General features: G+C 40.3%; 2 protein-coding genes across 2 annotated transcripts in view; both read right to left on the bottom strand.

The window, feature by feature from the left end:
- exoc3 (exocyst complex component 3) lies at nucleotides 1-15,564 on the bottom strand. The gene is made up of 16 exons (XM_080726040.1): nucleotides 15,439-15,564; nucleotides 13,821-13,980; nucleotides 12,775-12,994; nucleotides 12,184-12,356; nucleotides 10,908-11,120; nucleotides 10,583-10,761; nucleotides 10,187-10,303; nucleotides 7,418-7,535; nucleotides 6,967-7,092; nucleotides 6,772-6,872; nucleotides 5,532-5,642; nucleotides 3,328-3,472; nucleotides 2,672-2,794; nucleotides 2,052-2,213; nucleotides 1,709-1,830; nucleotides 1-999 (listed from the first exon to the last, which is right to left on the bottom strand). The coding sequence occupies exons 2-16, from the start codon at nucleotides 13,962-13,964 to the stop codon at nucleotides 804-806; spliced, it is 2,250 nt and encodes a 749-aa protein (XP_080582166.1). The 5' UTR covers nucleotides 13,965-13,980; nucleotides 15,439-15,564; the 3' UTR covers nucleotides 1-803.
- Nucleotides 15,565-23,089: 7,525 nt separating this feature from the next.
- LOC308285005 (aryl hydrocarbon receptor repressor-like) overlaps nucleotides 23,090-24,727 on the bottom strand; it is a gene marked incomplete at both ends in the record, with an annotated part of 32,576 nt that continues 30,938 nt past the window's right edge. The window contains one exon of the mRNA XM_080725725.1: nucleotides 23,090-23,310. Coding sequence (XP_080581851.1) covers nucleotides 23,090-23,310 — 221 coding nt within the window. The remainder of the gene's footprint in view (nucleotides 23,311-24,727) is intronic.

The following is a 24,727-nucleotide window of genomic DNA, read 5'->3' on the forward strand; positions in this document are numbered from 1 at the left end:
CTTCATATAAGTGGTTTAATAATTGTTTTGCAAGGTGCAAGATTATTTACATGGCAGCATCTGCCAACCCTCAATCACATGACAAGATAGAAATGGTAGGACAGAAGAATAAAAGAAATCCCACAAATGATCAACATTAACAATGAAAATATCTTTCCATAAGAACAACTAAAAGTTACAAGGCATGAGGAGCGTGCGTGTGTACAGATCTTTTTACTAACAAATAGTTCCATGTAGCCAAGTGGATTCTAAATCAGATCCAGGATAGCACATGTGGTGCCACTGATTTTAACTAACATTTTCACTCAGGAAGGGAACAAACATTATGTAACAGTTTAAATCCACCAGACTGTTGTGTCCACTTCAGGCCTCAATCCAAATTTTACAATTCTTTTAAGGAGGAAGTATGACTGGAATGGGAATTTTCTCTCCCTCTCTCTTAGAACATACAGGCCTACAGTAATGTACATTAGTAACTTATATTATATTCTAATTAAGGACTTTGCCTACTTTAGAAAATGGACAGACCAGATTAAGGCTAAAAGGCTTGGAGAGTACCTAGCCTTCCATTTGAGCCATTTTTCATCCAAACATTCAGTGGACTCATCAAAGTGCATCAGTCATGGTATTATTCTGTCCAAGACATTTGTTTAGAATGTTTATTTAGTTATGATCAAGTTCCCAATCCTTCACAACTCCCACAGTGTACTGTATTTGTTGTCCTTTACAATAAAGGTTTTCCCTTAATTCAACTGGGGGTCGATGGAAATCAATCCATGCACCCCGGTTATGCCTGGTGATCTCTATTTGAGCAGCTTTGCCGTCGCGCTCGCCATGGTCATGGAGGTAATATTCATGGGCACGGTGATGTCTTTGAAGATGGGCTGCATGGCGCTGGTATAGGCTGGTTTGTTCTGACTCAATGTCTCTATGATCATCTGACGCATGTCCCGACTAGCGTCACCACGCACCGCCAACAGAGCGACAATGTGTTCTTCCCTGTGTGGAGACAAGAAAAGTTGGGAAGAGCCACTGTAATAAATTGTGTAATTGTAACATGTTATGGACCATGGATGAAAATCTGCATTTTTCTTGCGTTTTGCATTTTTCTAACGCAGACATATTTATTTATCCTCAACTCTACTATATGTATTGTTTTTGTATAAGGTATTCATCAATAGTCCCTCCAAATTAAACAATCCAAGTAAAACCTAGCGTTGACCCCAAGGGTGAGAAGTGGATGGAAGAAGTTTAGGGAACTCATGCCCTTTCTAACAACCAAGGCCCCATCCCTGAAGATGAAAGGGCAAGTGTACTCAGTCTGCATCAGAAGTGGCATGACGTATGGAAGCGAGACATGGGCCCTGAAGGTGGAGCATGAAGAAAATCTGAACAGAGCAGAGATGAGGATGATCAGATCGATGTGACCTGGCAGACGACTGCGTTGGCTGACATGAAAGCACTCGGCGTCAACCATGAGGTGGCCATGGACCTCTCCCCTGTTTCCTGTCTATCTACACTGTAAACTATGAAAAAATAAAGGCATAAAAGCCCAAAACCTAAAGTGGGAAAGATATGATTGTCTGCTTGATGCCCAGACAGGACACATACCATTTAAATATGGTGTGATAGAGGCTGTTGGAATATTAAATATTATGGTTATGGTATATTCAAAGCAGCTCCATTGTGTGTCAGACTGTGTGTGTACCTGATATCGGGGTATTTGGACACCAGCGTGGAGACCTCTAGATACAGCAGAGTAGGGTCGGTCAGCTTGAAGACTTCAGCTATGGCAGCTATGGCATCACAAAGACGATCTGTGTCTTCTCCCTGAAACCAACACATTACAACACACCAAGTACACATTGTTCATATACTGGATTCATCCTGTGCATATTTTCTTGATGTGACCTGCTCTACAAAAAACTAAAAGTCCAACCTCATAAGTTTATAGCATGCTAAAGTTTGGTCGCGGCAACATGGATGTTTTGTCACCTCATTCATCACAGAGACACGTAATGAACATGTGCATGTACTGTATGTCTACTTACAGCGGTGAGTTTCTTGAAAAGGAACTTGAACTGTTCTGCCTCTTTGATCATCCTCTCAGCTCCCTCCCTCCTCTCATCTGCGTTCTTAAAGATGCTCCTCTTCGCCATCACAGCCTTGATGTATTCCACCACCACCCGGCGATGGGCTTCACTTGTCATCGACTACAAAGAAAATAATGTCAATGTAACCACTTTAACCTTAATTTATACTTCATCTATTTGAATCAGACACAGACACCAGGTATTTACAGCTATGTGGAAAAACTCTTGAAGAATTTTGAGAATTTGTTGACAACACAAATCTCTTATGGGGGTCCCTGGCACAAAATCTTTTCAGAAGGGGGTCTGTGGCAAAATAGATCAACTGTAGGACAACTGCATTAAGCCCTCTAGTGGGGGTAAACTGGTACCTTTATCCCTTAATTACTGGTGTTTTCTTTGAGTTTCGTTGAGATAATGAAATCTCATTTGGGTCCTGTGTAAAATACATTGAGGACCCTACAGTTAATGCAAACAATCAGTGTACAACTCGTTGTGAACACTAAGGTAACTGAGCTGTATCAATCACCCTCAGATTTTTGTTTTGACTGTGAATGCTGTTTTTGGACCATACTCCTTACCTGGTTGTAGGGTTTCTTGATTTTGTTGAAGTCATTGAAGTAGTCCTCTACTGTCACACAGATGGTGTCCACAGCATGGGAGCCCATCAGCCACTTCTTGGTTAACAGTTCATTTAGGTGGTGCTGGGGGAGGGCAACATTCAAACAAAAAATTATTTTGTTCCAGGAACACTTTAAAATACTTTTTCTATCGACATGGCCCATAAAGGGCCATGGGGGTCCTCAGAGTCACTACAGGGGGTCCTCCAAATCTTTGTGATAGAAACTTCCCTTTTTTATATTAACCACTTGAACCCTAGCGTCCATATTCTGATTACGTTAGCCAAAAATAGCAGATCTACAAGCTCACAACCCCTCATGCAGCAAAGAGGTTTAGTGTAAAGGGGAAAAGGTTTAGAGTAAAGGGGAAAAGAGCAGACTAAGTACAGAATGAAAGGTCAAGTTTGTTTATTCATTATTGACGGACGGTTCAAGTGGTTAAATATCTGGAAACACACATTGACATGAATCCAAAATACACTGATGATCGTGCTGTCAAACAATGAAACTATATGGAATCTATGAAAAGGCTGTGGGGTTAAGGTTAAGGGGCTCTTGGCCTGAAAACTTTGAAGACCCCTGCTGAAATACATTTGCCTAATCAAAGGCTGTCTTACGTCGAGGTCGAGGAAGACCTCATCCAATAGGAACTGGCATCCCTCCTTGGCAACCTCGTTGAGCGTCTTCTCGATGGCTGCATCGATGTCGCTGAGCTCTGATGACGACTGGGAGTACTTCCTCTTCAGGCTGTTGATGGACTCTCTGGAGAGGGCAGAGGACACAGGCTATGTTCACACTTGTAGCCAGTGGTGGAAACTCTAAGTACATTTACTTAAGTAAAGTACTTATTGACTGCCAGGTATTAACACATTAGATTCTAGGGGTTTTTAGCTAGCCCATTTATTTTTTATTTAATCAGCGTATTAGCACGGAACTAGGAAATAGAGATAAGAAGGAGATCTCCTTCTTTGGCATGAAATGTGTTAACTCATCCAGTGCCCGGAATCTCCACTAGATGGCGCCCAGTGGCCAGAGAATCCACCATAGACATACGCTGTATATGCACAAGCCGTGCGCAGCCATGACGCGCATGAACACTTTACTTTGTGTCATGAACAGGAACAGGATGAAGTTAGCTTGAAGTTAGCTATTGGCTACCACTCATTTTAGAAGCCCAATTTTCGGCGATTTAGCCGTGATTAAACCTTGCGCACCTCATGGATAGGCATAGAACAGAGAAAATGAGCTCCAAAGATCCTGGATTGCATTGGAGTGGACGGCAAATATCGGCGGTGCGTAGGGTTGGGGACCGTAACCGCCGTACCGCCGTATACCGCGGCCTACCGCGGTGTCAGGGTCCTTACCGCGGTCAAAAAAGACAAGAAAGAGGCAATTTTTTATTGAGAACGAGCGAGTTTTAAAACGGGGGAGAAGCAAGGACTGCATGCGCTCCATGCCACTCTGCTCTGGGCCGCGTACCACATGTTTGGAAGCTTAATGGGCCATCAGTTTCCTTTTCATCGAAAATGAAACTAACGCTAGACCCTAGGTATTGCCGTCACGCGGAGACAGAGAAATCCCCACTGGACACTGTGCAGCAGCCTCGTAGCAGGCAGCAGCGTTAAACTTTCTCCATAATATCCACACGACACAAGTATGTTTATACATACCTTGTGGCAGATTCTTTTTTTATTCATACAGACAGAGCACGAGCCGCGAGGACTAAAACCGAAAATGAAACCAGCTTCTACTTTTTCCAACGTCGGCGATTTTACAACCTTTTTTTTGTGTCAAGTCTTGTAACTAACCAAAACCTGTCGGGGGCAGCCAGAACGTGCCGCTCCACAGCCCGGGTTATACATCCCCGTACAGCACAGCGGGTCTGGCTTTGAAAGGAGCAGATCTACAAGCTCACAACACGTTGCATCCGCGACGCGTTCTGAGATTGTAGATCTGTCGGGTTACTATAGTAACGTAGGCTGCTACTGAGGCTTGCACAGATCTAAAGCTCAGAACGCGTCGCGGATGCAACGTGTTGTGAGCTTGTAGATCTGCTCCTTTCAAAGCCATACCCGCTGTGCTGTACGGGGATGTATAACTCGGGCTGTGGAGCGGCAAATTCTGGGCAGATGATTGGAATATTTTGGCTTATCGCTGAACCTATTAATTGATAGATACAGGGGTGCGGTAATTACCGCAATACCGGCGGTAAATGGTAAGACGGTAACCGCGATAACAAAATGTCGATACCGAGCCACCCCTAGCGGCGTGACGCTCTCGCAGGCCGATGTAAACAAATCGCGGCCGGCGGCCGGCTCGAAAATTTAGCCCGGTGCTTCGGTAAGGCCGCTGGGTGTTTAAATAATATTAATCCCATATCTGTGTCCCTTTTATGCCCATATATGGATATATGGAGATCCCTGTGATGCCAGGGGAACCAAATCCCTTGTATGCTCATATATGGAGATCCCCGATGTCATCAATATTAAGCCCATATCTGTGAATCCCAATATATAATCACTGTGATGTCAGGGGAACCAAATCCCTTTTATTGCCATATATGGAGATCCCTGTGATGCCAGGGTAGCCAAATCCCTTTAGCCAGATGGCCAAGACATCTGGCTTTTGAAAATCTACCATTTTCATTACTGTATGTTCCCCACAAATAAAAAATAAAAATCTGTGCACAACCTGCGCTGAGCACAGTCAAAAACGAATATGTTGTAACTTGTTCTCCAAAGTTAGAAATATTGATCACACTAATAAGCATATCAGTATTCTAAAACACTGGTAAGCAACTAGCAATCTCCAAGTTCCTTACTTGAAGGTTTGACAGTTGTTGATGATGGCGATCATGTACTGAACATAACACTGAGGCTGTTGTCTGTCTCTCAGGTGCTCCTCTTTGTAGACAATGGCTTCTTCTCGGTACCTGCCCCCAGGGAGAACATTCTATTAAATATTTAACCACTTAAACTCTATAACCCTGACCGGGGTCCCCCGGGGGTCTATCCTTGGCCCACTCCCTTTTTCCCTTTAACACCAAGCTCAACGCATTTTAATCAAAATTATTATTCTGCACTGTAATTTTACTTATTGTTTTTGTTATTCAAAAGTCCTTTTATTATGTTTTTTCTGCTCTGTGTCCTGTAAAGAACATTTAGTTTCCCCCCCCCCTTTTTTTTACTGTATTCAAATGTCCTATAATGAGTTTCCTTTCTTTGCATAACGGTTTATGTAAAGCAAATTGAATTGCCTTGTTGAAATGTGCTATACAAAATAAATTGCCTTGACTCCCCTTTCCTATATTCCATATTATGAAATTGAAATGTATCGTTTTGAGTGCAGGGTACATTTATTGTTATATCTTATGACATAGGCTAGGATTAATTGATAATGAAAATAATTAGTTAACCACTTGAAGCCTGAGCATGTCAATGAGCAAATATTCAGCAAAAATAAAGCTCTACAAGCTCACAACTCGTTGCAGCACTTTGTGATGTGTTGTGAGCTTGTAGATCAGCTATTTTCGGCAATGAGATGTGGGTGTAGAGGGATTATTTTTTGAAGAGACCCCTTGGTCAACAAAGTACATACTGTAGCGTTTTAGTGCATTTACTGCATTATATTTCTTAGCTATTTGAAAACGTAAAGGTAATTACCCGTATTTTCCGGACTATAAGGCGCACTTAAAAGCCTTTAATTTTCTCAAAAAACTACAGTGCGCCTTATAGTCCAGTGCGCCTTATATATGGATCATTCATTGACATTGACATTCCCTTTAGCACAGCTCCATCTGTTTGATGCATAACGCAACGGTAGCGTCTATTATGTGCGCCTTATAGTCAGGTGCGCCTTATATATGAAAACAGTTTGAAAATAGACCATTCATTGACAGTGCGCCTTATAGTCAGGTGCGCCTTATAGTCCAGAAAATACTGTAAGCAATTAGAGCAATTATTCTATTATCAGATCTATGCATCTGAGGACTCAGAGGGTGAACATATGAAATGCATATTTGGAGATCAGGAAATTCAAAGAAGAACATTTTAAATAATTACCTGATGAGGAAACTGCACATCTGTTTGAGGCAGAGCTTCAAAACCTGCTCTTTAAAGTTCTCATCTATTTGAGCTGCCACCTGCAGGTTCTGTTCAAACATCTGAGGAGGAGGGAGAGCAATACATACAAATACATGAATAAGTCATAATACACAAAATACATTATTAGTTCAGTATGTATGTGTGTCGTGTTACCTGGAAGACTATGGCAGGCAGAGTGGTCTGGTAGTATCCGTCTTGGTCAGCCTCAGGCTCTGTTGCTTTCTGCCAGTCCTTCTTGTCCGTCTCCAAGGCCTTCCGCAGCCAGCCTGTTATATTAGACTGCACCCATGGACACGCTTAGACACACTTCACTGTATCGTACTCACAATGAATGAATGAACTAGGGGTCATAAATCTTAAGGAGTAGTTCTGGTTCACCCCCAAAATGACTTTTTTTCTATTGATTTCTCACGCCATGGAGACTTGAGTTCAATAATATTTTTTTATATGGGGGTGAACTACTTCTTTAATCGACGCAATTATTTTAATTTTTTAATAAACGTGATATTGAGTTGATATGAAGTCATATCACTCAGCCCTAGTCTCACCATTTGTGTGTGTGTGTGTGTGTGTGTGTGTGTGTGTGTGTGTGTGTGTTACTCACAGTAAACGTCTGCACATATTTACTGAGGAGCTGATCCACAACTTCCTGAGGCAACAGAGGCTGCAGTTGGTTGACATCACACTCTGCATGCAGCTCTGGGTGGCCCATCATCTCCACACTGACACGAACACGCGCAGACACACACACACACACACACACACACACACACACACACACACACACGCGCACACGCACACGCACGCTTTTATATTACAGTACCTATACCCTAACCAACATTACCCTACATCACACCTAATCTTTTCTGAACCTTTACCATAACCAGTAATCTACACTCTCTCTCTCTAACTTCCCCTTTGTGTTATTCAAAATCTTCAATTCCCTTAGCAACTCTGCAATCTAAAAATCTATAATCTTATTATATAATGTATATATATTATTATCATATTATAATGATAACCTATTCATCATTGAGAATTAATAATTATAATTGATTAATATAGTCCATATCAGCAAATCATTATCAGCAAATCATATAAAAAGAATATATATCTCTCTCAGGTGAAAACATTCTAATTGTAGCATCCCTGTTTTCATTCCATACAATCTTCTTATTTCCATTTGATCAATTTCAACAGCCTGTCATCTATGCAATTCCCATGATGGTACCACATACAGCCAGAATATGTATGTGTGTATGTGCAAGAGTGTGTGTGTGTGTGTGTGTGTGTGTGTGTGTGTGTGTGTGTGTGTGTGTGTGTGTGTGTGTGTGTGTGTGTGTGTGTGTGTGTGTGTGTGTGTGTGTGTGTGTCTGTGTCTTTGTATTTTAAAAGCCCATAGGGAGCTGTGCATTAATCTTCTCAATCCCTGCAATTGCACGCGATGTGTGAACACATACTTTCAAAAACACACGCATGCCCCCAGCAAGAAAGGTTAGGAGTAGCATGCGATTTAAACAGTGTGACTAATCCAATGACAGCACATCACTATTACAGTACACATTGCGTGCTGAAACTGTGTGTGGGAGCAGGGGTAAGCTTTTAATATTGATTTAATTGATTTACGAGGCATGCCCATATAAGATGAGACAGTAGAGACTTCCTTCCCTTTGTCTTATGCATGGAACTGGTGTGTTGAAGGCTTAGGGAGAAAATGATAGCCAAAAGAAAAGAAAAAAAAAGTAGTATTTGTCATGAACGCACATGCACACTAGGGGTGCAACGTTTTATTGGCCCATGTTTCGGTTTGAACCTCGGTTTTTGGCTTATACAGTAAAAAAAAAAAAAAAGAAATAAAAGAAAGAAAATTCAAAATGTTCAGTTTATTTTATGTATTAGCAATAAGAAAATAATTCTATTCAGACACATTCCAGTATTGCCGCTTTTCATAATTTTCAAGGAAAGAATTTATCTTATATCGCCGATTTTATTTCCTCCCTTTCAATATTATGCTCAAGGCAAAATAAACACCTTATGTCACTATGCATTTGTGCGCAGGGAAGGGAGGGGGGAGATTCTGTCACATAGACAAAACAAAAGTTTGGTTTACGGCATTTAAGACATTTAATCTCTGCATAAGGATTTACTTATTTAAGGTTGTTATGCTTATAATGATTCAAGAAGAGTTCCTATCTAGAGTTATGGAGTAGGGATGTGCATGGATATTCGGATATCCGACTAAACATGGCTGCTCTCACTATTCGTTTTGTAAATAAAATTTGGTTAAATATTTTTGTAATTATTGAGATATGAACTTTATTAAACATTTGCATTTTGCACCCATATTACTGTCATGTCTTTATAATAAAATGTTGCTTTAACAAGTAAAATAAGCCAATTAAGAATGACCATGGGTGATTTGCAGAGCCTGACTGTCACACTGTGCTCAGTGGTCACGATGACCCACAGTGCACGCACCTGGCAGAGAGCGAGTGCATTCATCGCCAGCAGCTGTCTGTCTGTCTGTCTGTCTGTCTGTCTGTCTGCTGCTTCTCCCCAGCATGATATCAATCATTACTCTTAAAAGTTGCTACTTGCTACAGTGCAAAGTTGGTTTTAGTCAGCACCCCCGGGGTGCGCTGGGGAGTTAATTGGTATTTGACCTAGATTTGCGCCTTTTGCTGGTGATGTAATTAATTATTTTGGGGCAGATTCCAATAGTATAAACATTATTAAAAGGCTTTCAATATACTCCTGATATCTCTTTCAAATTAGGTTTAGCCTAATAGATCGAAATGTGCTCAATTCTGGCTATTTTCTGGGTTTTAATTTCAATAAATAAATTAATTTAAATTAAATTAATTTTCGGATATCCGAATATTCGGTTTCAAAAATGTCATGTACAAGTCAGTGAAATTAACCGCTATAGGAACATCCCTATTATGGAGTATTTTGTTGGGACTTGTCTGACGGAAATAACTTTTAATGAGCTCCTGCTACTAGTGGAGAGCACAACAACAGCGTCAGGTAGGCTAATCATTATGCTCATTTATTAATCCGATGGGTGTCGCGGCTGTCGCCCACCAAATATAGACGATCTACAGGCTCCCAATGTGTGATGCTTGTGGATCAGCTGTTTTTGGCAAGCAACACCAGCCGAATTCACTCTCGGGTGGTGGGGAACTCTGCAAGTGATTTTTTATTAAAATGTTTTGGAAAACTGAAAAAGAGTGAACCGTAAAGGCGTATTGAACTGCGCTGGGCGAACCGTACGGTTCGGTTTTAAACCGTAAGCTTTTACCAAAGCAGCCGGCATCCTTTAGCTTTTCCTTTCTGAAACAATGTATGTAGGACTTGGTGTGCAGCTTAGTACCTCTTATACGTATTCAGGACCCAGGTGAGCATGGAAACTATTTCATTGGCCTCCAAGTCTTCAGATGCCAGTTCCTGGACACGAATTGACACAGCTTCATGGTATAGACCGAAAAACCTGAAAAAACAAATGCACAAATGTTACAATTATGATAATCATTGACACCTTTATTTGTTTCATACTTTTTTTAATGACCAAATGCGTGCAAATGTCATATTCTTAAAACAATGTACTGCTACTACTTTGATAGAATTACTAACTGCTATTGTTTTTTGGAGGAAAAAGAATATACATAAAGTAATATATAATTATGTAAGATAGACAGATAAATAGATAGATAAGACAGACAGACAGACAGAAATCGTATCATGTCAGCATTCCATGGTGTTACTGTACCTTTGGAAGGTGTTGTAGTGTGGGGGGAAGCACTGCACCATGAGGTTCTTGACAACGATGAGGTCATCCAGAACATACTTCCTGGTTATCTCCAAGAGCCGAACCAGCCACATCTTATCTGACTCCCGTGTCACAGACTGGGTCCCCTCGATGCGGGTGCTAACGGTGCCCTCCAATTGCTGTTGTTGGGTAATTATAAGGTTTGTAGTCCTACAACTTGTCATATTACTGTTCATTACAGTTACCATGTTGTCACTTTGGTTAGAAAAATATACAGCATATCTGGTATAAGACCATAATAACTGGTCCATCTCCATCCTATTACCTTAAACATCTTTTCCTTCCATTGTTTAGGTCGTCCTGGTGGGATGAAACCCGTCTGCTTCTTGCGGTCCAGCATGCGTCGGTCGATCTTCTCCTCCCGCTCGATGATCCGCACCACGGAGACCAGCATGGTGGGGTCACGGCGAACCGTTACCATGGCACGCTGGAGCACCATCCACAATTGCTTAGCTAGTTCATCAGACAATGACTGCACCTAAGAGGCAATGCATTAAATGATATCAGCACACACATGGTCTATTAATTTAGACTACAGTTGATTACAGTATGTGAATATTACATTTGTTCAAATATCTACCGTATATGATGCCAGTACAGGGTAGGTGGCACAAGGAGTGAAAATGTTGCATACCCTGGGCTAAATCACTCACAACTATGCTTTGGCTAATGCATGCAAAACGTGCTGGATTGGTTAACAGTATATGGTCTATGGATCAGAATCAGTTTTAATGCCACAGGCAGGTGTAAATCAGTGTGTGAAATTAGTTGTTGTGTAAGTTCCTTCATTTGGTTTTCAGGAAGAAAGAAAAGGGGGGAAGGGGAGAGAGAGAGAGAGAGAGAGAGAGAGAGAGAGAGAGAGAGAGATAGAGTGCAAGGAGAAAAACAGAAAAAGTAATGTCAAAGAAAGATCAAGATATCACATTGCATAAAAAAAACTGTAGGTACATGAGATTAGACATAAGGTGCAAAGGTATGGTATGGTGTGGTGTGGGTTTAAGTATTAATTGTCATAGCAGAAAATAAAGCCACCAGCAATTATTTTCATGGAAAAAAACAGCATGCCAAATCATAAACCAGCAAGAAATACACCATTAGCTCATACACTGTATTACAGTACAGTATGGCCGACAACTCGATATCGTATGCACTAGTGGACGATGTATCTCATTTATTTCTGAGATTTCTTCGTCAAAATGTCTTCTAAATCCTACCAAGGTTTTTGAATAACCTAGGTTTCTATGATCAGTGGTTCTTAAACTTTTTCATGTCAAGGACCCATAGAAAGATATGTATTTGGATGTGGACCCCCACCTGCAAATATTTATGTTACAAAAGTTTGCTTTAAAAAAGTATATATCCACCTTTTGTTCAAAAAAAAAAAAAAAAGTATATATCCAAAGATTTGCAAACATTTGAAAGTATAAAATCTAAAGTGGTTAAAATCTAAAGTGAAACAGATGCATTCCATGTCTTAAAGGTTGAGTGGTTAATTAATATCACTTTGAAGAACCACTATTGTCCATCCCAGGTGAACTTACATCTTCAAAGTAGTTGCGGATGAGGTTCATGTCGCTGGTGTTCTTGCTGTCCATACGGTACTGCTCATACATCAGGTCATCACGGGAACACTCGAGGTCCATCAGTTTACGGTGGGCCAGCAGCAGCTCAGCCTGCTCTATCAGCTGTTTGGTCTCCTCCACTATCTCTGGTACTGGAGAGATACATTTTGAGAGTGTGAGTGTAACAGAGAGAGTGTGTTTGTGTGTGTTTGAAGATAGAGAATGAGAGAAAGACAGAAAGAGTATTTTCATCAATCTGTCACATACTTTGTCTTGAGAACAATAACCCCTAAGAATAATATATACTACTAATAATAATAATATTAATCATAATAATAATAATTACTTCATTTATATAACACCTTTCTAAATAAAGTCACAAAGTTCTGTACAGAGAAGTTACACATTAAAATAATATGCAGCTCTATGAAGCATCAAAATAAAATCCAACAACTTATTTCAGAGAAACCATCTCAAGACTCTGACCATCAGCTGTTAGGTCACAGGCACAACCTCATATTATACATACAGTACACTGCATATACAGTACACTCTTCAAATGTCATGTACCTGAGAAGATGTTTTTAAGGTTTTCCACAGCAGACGCTAGCTGGCTGTGCTGGACCACTGCATCCTTCACATCTTTCAAGTTTTCTATGGTGTTGATGCTCTGCCTCCAGTCACTATTGACGGCCGCAAGGGACTTCTGGATGTCTTTGACATCCACCAGGGCGTTGTGCAGCTGTGTGAGTCCAGTGCGAACTCCATCTAGCTGGGACTGGATAGCTGCCTACACCATATTGGCAAACCAGAAAAGATACATGAGTTACTGTACGGAATGAGAACTGCATTGACTAAAAGACTAGAACTTTAGTACAAAAGGGATTGTATTAGTATGGTTGCCCTAACAGAGCATCATCAAGAAATGGCCATGACGTTTTCGGGATGGGTAAGGCGTAAAATGTATGCTAATTGGTAAGGCCAGACAGGGTCTCGGGCCGGCCCAGTTAGGGCCAGGCCTTAATTTTCGGGCCCATTGAGAATGCTGAGCTGGTCGAGTCATCATTGTGATGTCAGAACAGGTCAGCTATATCCTTCTGCTGAGCTGGTCAAGTCATCATTGTGATCATTGTGTCCATATAAGGGCATTCCCAGATATGGGCTTAATATTGATGACATCAGAGATCTCCATATATGGGCATAAAAGGGACAAGGACGTGTATTGATGACATCAGGGATCTGATGTCACGCCTCAGTGTGACGCACAGGATCTGCAAGTTTTTTTTGTAAATGCGACCTATGGTCACAGAAATACGAACAGTATGTGTACCTATACATAGACATAATGTAATTCATAGGTATTATGCAGTCAGTGCAGAGATATTGAATGTGCAACATAAGGTAAATGTGTGCACAGCAGCGTTAAGATTCTCGGGTCTGTTTCTGCAGGTGGGTGAGTGAGTGTGTGCACTGGGTTTGAGCAGTTCAATTAATAATTGAGAGTCACCTTCATTTCAGAATCGGGATGAATAGTACTATGAACTAACCAAGGGTTACCAGTAAAACAAATAGCACACTCAACATAATGTACAGTTTAAAAACGAGGGACATTTCACCTTGAGCCTGGCTTCCACAGATGCCTTCTTGCGGGCCTCTCTTCGTCTGTACTGCTCCACCTTGTCCAGCTGGTCTGAGCGCTGGAGCATCCCTGCCACGCGCTGCACCGCCGTGGCCACGGCCTCCCGGTTCGTCTCCTCCATAGCAGCCTGTAACGCTCTACAGCAGTCACACAATGATTACTGTTGTTGGGCAAGTCAAAAACACACATGGATTATTAAGACCTCCAGTTACAGAGGCAAACCCCATTGTCATTTTCCTCAGCAAATTATGCTTTTATCTGCAATACATTTTATCCGTCACAATGCATTGTGCTTTAGAAATCAAAGCTATGATTAGGGAAAAGAGCAGCAAAATACACCATGATGAGCAGGCAGCACAGCCATTTTTTTATTTTAGATATTTTCCCTTTTTTGTGTGTGTATGTGGGGGGGGGGGGGGGGGGGGCTTCACATTAGCATTAACATGTAAAAAAAAAGACAAGCACGAGTAACTGGTGGATTAAAAAAATAAGAAAAAACACTTAAGCGAATTATGCAATGACAAAACTCAAAACTCAATAGTTGAGCATCTACTGTAGTGTAAATATCAACAATGCAAAAAGCCTTGTTCAATCTTCATCACCATCTGTAAAAATGTGGTCTCTTAATCCTGAAAGAATATCTATGGTAGGACTCAGAATAAGTGGTGTAAAGTAACTAAGTACATTTACTCAAGTACAGTACAATTCCTAGGTATTTTCTACTTTACTGGAGTATTTCCAAATTTCAGTATTTTTACTTCTACTCCACTACATCTCAGAGGCAAATACTGTACTTTTACTCCACAACAATTATTTGACAACTTCACTTACTAGTTATTACTTAATTTGTAGATTTTGATTATTATTACATTTCGGCCATTTGAAAATAGCCAATCTACAATCTCGCTAGCCCTGAATACATGACGGTCGTATATGACCCGTCATGTATTCAGGGCTACAATCTCGCAATGCGACGCATATTGTGTGCTTGACTTTTCACCAAAGAAAATGTATAGATTTGAAAACTTGAAATGGGACAATCTGCATAACGAGTACTTTTACTTTTGGTACTTTTAAGTACATTTTTAATTCCTGACTTTTACTTGTAACAGCCTATTTCTACATTGCAGTATTGATACTTTTACATATGAGTACTTTTCCCACCACTGTTAATGAGCTCATTTAATGTTGTATGAGTATGAGTTGTAGAAAGGGACCGACAAATTGAAACACCCTCTAATAAAGTATTTGATAAATCAAACTCTCAACCAATGAAGCTAGCAAGCAAGGCAAGCTAATGCTAACCGCTATAGCTAGTGGTGACCCAATCTCCACAATGTGAATGTACATGACAGGACCATAGGAGACAGGGCTGGTCACTGGGAGAAAGAATAGCAGCTGGACCGACTGGACTGGAGAGCCCATGGTCAAATCTGCTGTACAGTACCATGAGTCATGACATCCTCTTCAACTTCAAACGTTAGCAAGCTAAGCTAATAACAACAACAGTCAGCTGGTGAAGGGCCCGTTACAAGTAGAGTTTAGACGCGTGGCATGCACTGTAACTGCACACTTTACTGAGAAAGCGTTCTTACCTGGTTTAACAATGAAGGTCCAGAAGGTGAAAATAAGCCAGTATGTCTGTCTACATATGTGTTATTTTACTCGGGTTCCTGACTGTTGCTTTGAAGCAGGATTGCTGCTGACAGCTCAACAGCCTCCCACAGGGGTGTCGTGTCACACCAAATTCTGGGCCCTGGGTACAAGGATTCACTGCGGGCCCCCCACGAATGTTCTTCATAGGGTGAGGGGGTTTAACCCATTTAGACTGGGAACGCATTATTACCATAGAGTTATAATAATGCATGAAATTATTGTCTTAGGTACACGACTAAAACAAAAAAATATGATTGTCACTCCCTCTAGTCCCAAAAACGACACAGCTTGTTCTGTATACTGGTGGATTTATTTGCGCTCTTGCTGGCAAAGACCCAACGTAAAACTGTACAAAACAAAAGCATAAACAATACACAAACATAAATGATAGAACGCAAAAACAAACATTGTACAACATAATGCAATAATGAATAAAGGAAAATACAAACAAACACACCTCGCTGGCTGCATGTACTACTAAAGGGAATGAATGGTTGTCCAGTCCAAACGTGTGCCCACAGCAAGGTAAGGCAACTTAAGCGACAAACAACTGCAGCAAGGTGCAGTGACTCAAACTGCAACAACAAAATCAATAAATCACCAAAACGTTCACAATAAACATCATTGGCTTTGATAACAAAATATATGAACAAATGATCAAACAAATAACGAACCTATCTCCCGACTCTGTGCTTGCATGGGAGAAGTGAGGAAGTGCTTAGAGCAACCACTTGGTCTGCCATACTGAAACAACTATACATTTAAAGGCTACCGGGCAATGAGTAAATGGTACATTTCCGGTGAGCAGTTCCGGTAGACACTTCACAATAAAACAAACCCATGAAACAAGCGAGCAAGTACATGAAAATAAATTACAAAAAATATAACAATAATGACGCCAGTTACACTCCCCCCAAATCTCATCATTGGGATTTCAATTCATCTTAATTCATTACACGTCAAAATCATTTCACAGTTTCTATACCCATATTAATTCAATGTAAAATTTCATAACCTGCTACAAGCAGTGCAATAAACTGTACAAAACCCATACAAAATTTACAGTGAAAACATTGCGGCTTCACTTAAAAGCATTTTCAACTCGACCTTGAACCTTGTTCAGCAGTGATTTAAATTGAGCAAACATTTGACACTAATCAGGTGGTCTACCAAGGACACTTAACATCTTTCTTTCAGTTTGACCTTTAAATCTTGTCCTCCTTTTCTCATTCACATCCTCATTTGAGGAACAAAGTGGTCTCCTCCTTGTCTTGGCTTCCTTATCTGTTGAAACATTATGCACATTGACATCCATCCCTTTGTGACTGTTGCCTAGTTGGTTCCAAGCAGTCAGAGGCCTCCTGGCCTTCCTTTTACCCGTCCTTTCCTTGGGGTCCTTTACAAGAACAGGTTGATGGAGTGACTGCTGCCGCTGCTTAGGTGGTACTACTTTCCTTGCCCTTGTTGCTTCAGCCTTGTTGAGCTGGCAAGTAACAGAAGCACACACTTTAGTACTGCTCTCCTCCGGAGCTTCTTGTTGCTGCTTACTGCCTTCTATGCTCCTTTCCTTGAGCTTGCATGGGCTCCCACCATTTCCGATTATGGTCCAACCTAGATCAGTCTTTTGGGCAAAGGGTTGGTTATCTTCACCACTTACAATTTCTCTGGGGGTTAGTGCTTGTATACAATTACACCCAATTAGGAGACCAATCTCACAGTCTTTCCTTGGTGCGATTTTCTCAGAGAGATGCTTCAAATGAGGCCAAACTTTGGCAGTCTCTGGAGTTGGTATGTGTGACCGATTAGCCGGTATGAATTCCCTGGTGTACATTGTAGGAACAGTAATCTCCTTTGATGAGAATAACCCTCTTATTCTTAGATCTGCAATTCTTTTACAGGTAATAAATGAACCTCTAGAGGACATTGTAGATAGTTTCAACCTTTCGGCTTCTGTAGGTGCATCAAGAACATCTGCCACCTGTTCTAAAATAAAAGAAGAGTCACTTTGGGAATCTAACAATGCATAGACCATTACTTCCTTAGAATTCTCTGGGTTAGAAACATAAACTGGGACAATTGCTGAAGTCTGAGCATCGTTATCATATTGCATAACTCTGTGGGATATCATTTCTGTGATGTTAGTTTGTGTTGATTGAGCCATTTTCTCCTTGTAACTCTGTGCTTGGACTTGTTCTTGGTTTGAACGGGTTTCATGTAAGCAGGTGGGGTGACGTCTTGAGCATGTGTCACAGACCATCCTGTTACTGCAACTTTTGGATTGATGACCTGGGGTTAAACATCCAAAACACAGCCTCTCACACTGTACAAACTTGACCTTGTCCTCCATTGGTATTGTGATGAACTCACGACAATTATGCAAACCATGTCCTGTCCTTTTGCAATAAAGACATGTAACTGTGGACCGGCGGTCACTTACAGAGGTTGTGAAAGTTCTAGCATGAGGAGGTGGGTACTTGGGTCTGGGTTTGACTTCTTCACATTGCTGCAATGCCTGCAATGCATTATATGAGGTTACAGGGTTACAAGCAATGCTGGCTTCTTGGTTAAGAAATGTCACAAAATAACTAAAGTTGGGGAAGTGTCCATACAGCAGTTGAAACTGTGTGGCTGCGCGGTTCCAGCCATTCATAAGCCAGTCAGGCAACTTTGTAACTAGGGATTGATTTTCCATCGCATCATTAAGGACATTCAAATGCACATTCTGAGCAATGGCAACTTCACAGCTTCTTAAGAAATCTACAAACCGTCTCAACTCAACACTGTCTCTAGGGGCGATTCTTGGCCAAGCATGCAATTTATCTCTAAAAGCTTTTGCAATAATAAAGGAGTCACCATATCTTTCATTTAAAAGATTCCATGCTGCGACATATGACTCCTCTGTGTCACTTAAAAAATATCCTTCAATGGCCTCTTTAGCTATACCTCCAATATACTTCTGTAAGAAAAATATCTTTTCCACAGTGGGAATGTTTTTTCTTTCTATCAGGATCTGAAAGGAAGCTTTCCACAAATTGAATTTGAGGGGATCCCCAGTGAAGATGGGGGGCTCTGGGATGGGTAACCGGTTAGCTGTGATAGCTTCAGCCAAAATCTTTACGAGGTTTGCAGTATTATCTGCAGGGACACTTTGAGGAACAACTGTTACTAGTGGTGGGTTCGAGAATGAAACTTGGCGGTGTTGATCATGAACTGTAATGTTTGCTTTGGCAGCATTTAGCTTTTTAAGCTCTTCCAAGTGCTCAATATTCTTCTTCGTCTCCTCTACTGCTTTTAATCTTTTGAGGTTTTCCTCTTGAGCAGCTGCAGCCTGTGCCTCAAGACATCTTAATTGTTGCTGCTGTTCTTCCTGCTCAGACATAATTTTCAAAACTGTTTGTGTAGCTGCAAGTTCCACTTCAGCTTGTTCCTTGCGTTGTAGCTGAGAATGGTTAGGATTGTCATATAGCAAATCTTCAGTGTAAATACTAGAGACACTTGAAAACACAGAGCTGACTTCTGGCCAGGCAAATTCCTCTTCAAGTCCTTGTATTTGAAGTTGAGCATTAGTTATGACATGTTTGCTTACCAAATTGCACTTGTCCACCTTGCAGCGCATCTCATTACTTGGACAATCAAGTTTTCTATACGTTTCAAAAATGCTATTCAATTCGGCAATATCCTTTTCAACATCAGCAACATGTTCTTGTAGGTTATCAATTGGAGCATTGCTGATTACAGCCTTTTTTGTTCTTTTCAATTGGCATTTCCAGTGTTCGTAGACACAATCAAAGGTATATGACAAAGCTCTTAACTTTTTGATTTGCAACTCTCTTCCTTTTTCTGTTAGTGTGCGTTGCCTTTCACCTCTGCGAGGCTCCAAAGCCTGCTTATCTAGGACTGTTCCAGCCTCTTTAGTTTCTCGGTTTGATTTGGCTGGGTTTGATTTGGCTTGTTCTTGTGTTGGGGCTGGTTCTTTGTTTAGTTCTGATTCTTTAGTTAAGGGGGGTGGCTCATTGGATGCCTTAATTTTCCCATTTTCTTGAGACATCTTTTTTATATATATAGCTCACACACTTAACCATAAATTAAACCAAACCATACACTTACATCGGATACATCCATTAAAACCAGTCCAACAGTCCCATCGAAAGTGTAAATTTAAACTGCCATTTAATTTAACAATAAGAAACACTTAAACCCATCAAATGAAACACACCACAAATAAAATGTCCTTAGATCACTCAATTGCTCATTTGCATAATGCTAATTCGTCTTCCTTTGACCTTGAACGAAATGTCTCTTAATCACTTAATGTCTCTTCAATGTACCTTTTAACGACCATCACTGTTCGTGTTCATTGTTTGTCGTGCACTAACCTTTTGCGGGCGTTAGACAGTCTAGCACGGTGTGCCTTGACTGTGTGTGGCTCTGGGCTGGACGCTAAGGGGTTAAGTCCCCGCCGAGCAGCGGCGTGTTGAACTGCCTGCCTGTGAGTTGGCTTGTCACGGGCTGAGCTCTAGGCAGCTCCGATATGGCTGCTGTCGGAGAGACTACTTTGCAGAAGCAGAACCGTGTTGACCGTCGTCGATAACCGCCGTCGATTCAGCCGGGTTGGAATGGACCGCCGTGGCTTCCTTCGGTGGTCGAGGTTTGCTTCTTGCAGACGAGTTTTACTGTCACTCCCTCTAGTCCCAAAAACGACACAGCTTGTTCTGTATACTGGTGGATTTATTTGCGCTCTTGCTGGCAAAGACCCAACGTAAAACTGTACAAAACAAAAGCATAAACAATACACAAACATAAATGATAGAACGCAAAAACAAACATTGTACAACATAATGCAATAATGAATAAAGGAAAATACAAACAAACACACCTCGCTGGCTGCATGTACTACTAAAGGGAATGAATGGTTGTCCAGTCCAAACGTGTGCCCACAGCAAGGTAAGGCAACTTAAGCGACAAACAACTGCAGCAAGGTGCAGTGACTCAAACTGCAACAACAAAATCAATAAATCACCAAAACGTTCACAATAAACATCATTGGCTTTGATAACAAAATATATGAACAAATGATCAAACAAATAACGAACCTATCTCCCGACTCTGTGCTTGCATGGGAGAAGTGAGGAAGTGCTTAGAGCAACCACTTGGTCTGCCATACTGAAACAACTATACATTTAAAGGCTACCGGGCAATGAGTAAATGGTACATTTCCGGTGAGCAGTTCCGGTAGACACTTCACAATAAAACAAACCCATGAAACAAGCGAGCAAGTACATGAAAATAAATTACAAAAAATATAACAATAATGACGCCAGTTACAATAATAATGCATGAAATTATTGTCTTAGGTACACGACTAAAACAAAAAAATATGATTGAACTCAATTCTCCATGGCATGAGTAATCAATAGAAATAAAGTCATTTTGGGGGTGAACTACTCCTTTAAGTATTGAAAAATAGCATATATAGCTCACAGCGCGGCACTTAAAAAAAAAAAAACGGTTTCTTTGTCAATGGTGCTCAAACCTTTTCATGTGAAGGACCCCCAAAGTGATATGTATTTGGCCACGGACCCCCATCTCAAAATATTTAGTTCCAGGGGCCCCCCAGAAGCAAAACTGTAAATAAATAAATAAGATAAAAAATCATATATTCAAAGATTTGCACAGATTTTCATGACTTTTCAAAAATAGCAGCTCGGCACCGAGCTTGTATATCTGCTATTTTTCAATAGCTAAAGTATAAATTAAACGAAGGCCTCCACCTTGGGCCCTAGTAACTCAGTCCCACTTTTCCCCCCCAGTGACGCCCCTGGGCTCCCACACAGTTCCTGGTGCGCGACCTCAACGCCCCGCCCACCAGCAGCTGACTACTGGAAGACATCACGAGGTAAAACATTGATGATGATGGAATATTATTATTTATAACAGTGTTTCTCAAACTTTTAGATTTCAAGGTCTCCCCTTAAACCAAATGGACCAGTTAGGGTCCATTTGGTTCCATTTGTATACTGTATTACAGACTTGTATCCGTGTGGGTCAATTTAGACCCCTTAAAGGAACCCACAGAGTCCCTGGAATCCACTTTAGCCCATTTTCCACTGGCCCAACTCCACACCACTCCACACCACACCGCCCACTTGTGCCAGGTTTTCCACTACAAGGACCTGGGTAGAGTGGTGTGAAAGTGGTACTAAACAGGGTACTAAAAAGTATCCACTCTAGAGTAGGTCTGAGCTAGGCCAAACAGGGCCAAACACTTCATAATGACTGATCACACACTCACTGACTTTTAATTTAGACCACCAGGATATAGTTGTAATACATGATAATAGATTCTATTGTGTTATAACCACTATTATCATCTATTATAGTGTATTTTAATTATCATAATACATTAATACTTTATAGTGTATTATAATCACAGTTATAATCCATTACAGTGCATTATAATTAGGATAGTTGTAATACAAATTTATATTGTATTATAATCACAGTTAAAAGGGTCAATTTGTTTCTTACCGATAGGGGTACTTTTTTGTAATGGAAAATGTAGATATTTGTATGTGGTGCGGTGTGGTGTGGTGTAGTGTGGTGTGGTGTGGTGCTAAAACTGCAGTCGAAAAGGGGCTTTTGAGAACCACTGATTTATAACTAAGCAACAGAGGTGGGAAAAGTGCTCGTTCATATTCTTTACTTGAGTAAAAGTATCAATACTGTTTCAAGTAAAAGTCCTGTTTTCAAAATGTACTTGATTTAAGGTTTGAGTATTAAAGTACAAAAGTATTGGTACTGTATCAAAATGTACTTAATCTACCAAAAGTAAAATACTCATTATACAGAATGTAACATTTGAAGTTTTCAAATGTACACAAATATTTTGATAGTGGCAGATCTACAAGCTCACAATGCGTTGCATTGTTTCATATGGCCAAAATATATAGGCTATATAGGGCTGAAGTGGTTAATATGTGTCTTGTAATAATAATCCAATGTAGTAACTAGTAACAAAAGTTTTCAAATAAAAGTAGTGGTGTAAAAGTAAAATATTTGGATCCAAGATGTTGTGGAGTAGAAGTAAAAGTACTGGGAATTGGAAACACTCAAGTACGAATACCTCAAAATGTTACTACACTTGAGTACTGTACTTGTAAATGTATTTAGTTACTTTCCACCACTGTTACAGTAAGTAAATAAATTAATAAAGTTGTTGAAAACATATTATTTATTTATTTTATATATTTAATTGTGTACGTATGCAGAACTCTGAGAACTTGTGGATTTTTTCATGGAGGCAACTTGGGCTAATATTTGGGAAGGGGGTGGACTGAGCAGTACTTGGTGATAGCTGGACATTATTATCATGTGTTTGTGAAATGGTTTGTGAAAATGGTCCTACAGGTAGACGCTATTTTTAGAAATAGGATCTAAGAGTTGCTTGCGGCTAATTCATACCTGTCAGGTTTCTTGGAAAGTTTTGCTTTCATCAACCTCAAACCCTCAAAGGTTTTTCTCCTTTTCTCCCTCTGCCACCCAGGTTATAGAGCACACCACTGCATGTTTGGCTCAATTGGCTGACAGATCTCACAGTGGATGTCTCTTCACCATCTCGAGGTCAAGCTCAATGCAGACAGGATTGCTTCTCTTCTTCTCAGGTAACCCAATGCAGGATCTCACCATTTCCATCAGGATCTCACCATTTCCATCCACAACTCCCTCGTGGCTTCTGTTCCAACTGGGTGCCTGGGTGTTGTCCTTGACAGTCAGCTGTCCTTCAAGGCACACATCGTAGCGGTCACTCGATCCTGTAGGTTTACACTTTACAATATCAGAAAGATCCGACCCTTCCTCAATCCTCACCCAGGACTAGGAGTCTACCCAGCTCCTTATCCAGACCTCAGTCTCAAAGCTTGACTAATGCATGCAAGTCTGAAGACCCACCTCTTCCGACTCCACCTCACCCCTAGCAATAATACAGTGTATACTATACAGGCTATATATATATATATATATATATATATATATATATATATATATTTTTTTTTTTATTCTTTTTTTGTGTGTTTTCTTTTGTGTTTTGTGTGTGTGTGTGTGTGTGTGTGTGTGTGTGTGTGTGTGTGTGTGTGTGTGTGTGTGTGTGTGTGTGTATGTGTGTGTGTGTGTGTGTGTGTGTGTGTGTGTGTGTGTGTGTGTGTGTGTGTGTGTGTGTGTGTGTGTGTGTGTGTAAAATAGCTCTGTATTCTCATGGCTGTGGAATGTTTATTCAGTAATTTGGGGCTCCCCATCTTTCCAGCTCTTTAATGAATGTAGTTAAATTAAACCCTTTCCGATGGGTCAGCAATTTCATCCAATCCACAGGAGGTTGTATTTCATCAAGTTCAAATTAGAACAGTTTTGTGCTGCCTAATGTCAGCCTTCCCTCATTTATCCACTCACCTGTATGAGAAAACTGTACAGGGAAAACTGCAGTTACAGATCAAAAAAGTTATTAAAATTGCTAATTAAAAGTTAGAATAAGAAGAAAATTACATTGACACATTTATTAAACAACTAATTAATGAAAAGAAATTGCCAGGCAAATTCAACATTTTATTTGTAAATAACTAGTGACTAAAGTGATATTAAAATAAAACATATTTCTCTTGTGTATGCAAACAAGTTTAAGGAAAGTGGGGTGAAGACAAAATTGAATGAAGTGATTAAATCAAAGTTCCACTTCATTCTTCTTGGTCAACAATACAAAAACACAAACTGGACATAACATTGAATATTTCAAATTGTTAAGGATGATAAAATATATACTGTACAATCCACCTAATCCAGTTTAAACAATTCTAAACAAAGCTAAAATAATAATGTTATACTAACAAATGTGTGTGTACAGTGTGGTTCTCAAAATAAAAAAATAATACAAAATCCCTGTTGTAGAAAAACTTCCTTTTAAAACTTTTCCTTCCTGATTTCACACCACTTGAAGTCTTCTTGAAGCCTTTGACATTTTACTTTTCGATGATTTGGTACATCCATAGATACGCTTTCTTATTATATTCTTCCAAGAGATTAGAATGCTTTCCCACAAACTGAGATGTCTTTAACACACTAAAACTGAAAATGTAGAAACCTGAGCAACCTAACAATATTATTGCAATCTTATTATATTATATGCGCTTAATTAGTATTATTAGTAACAGACGGTACAGTGGGAGATAGATGATGCTGTCT

This window comes from Nannobrachium achirus, assembly GCF_963921795.1.
Source record: "Nannobrachium achirus genome assembly, chromosome: 5".
Lineage (NCBI taxonomy): Eukaryota > Metazoa > Chordata > Actinopteri > Myctophiformes > Myctophidae > Nannobrachium > Nannobrachium achirus.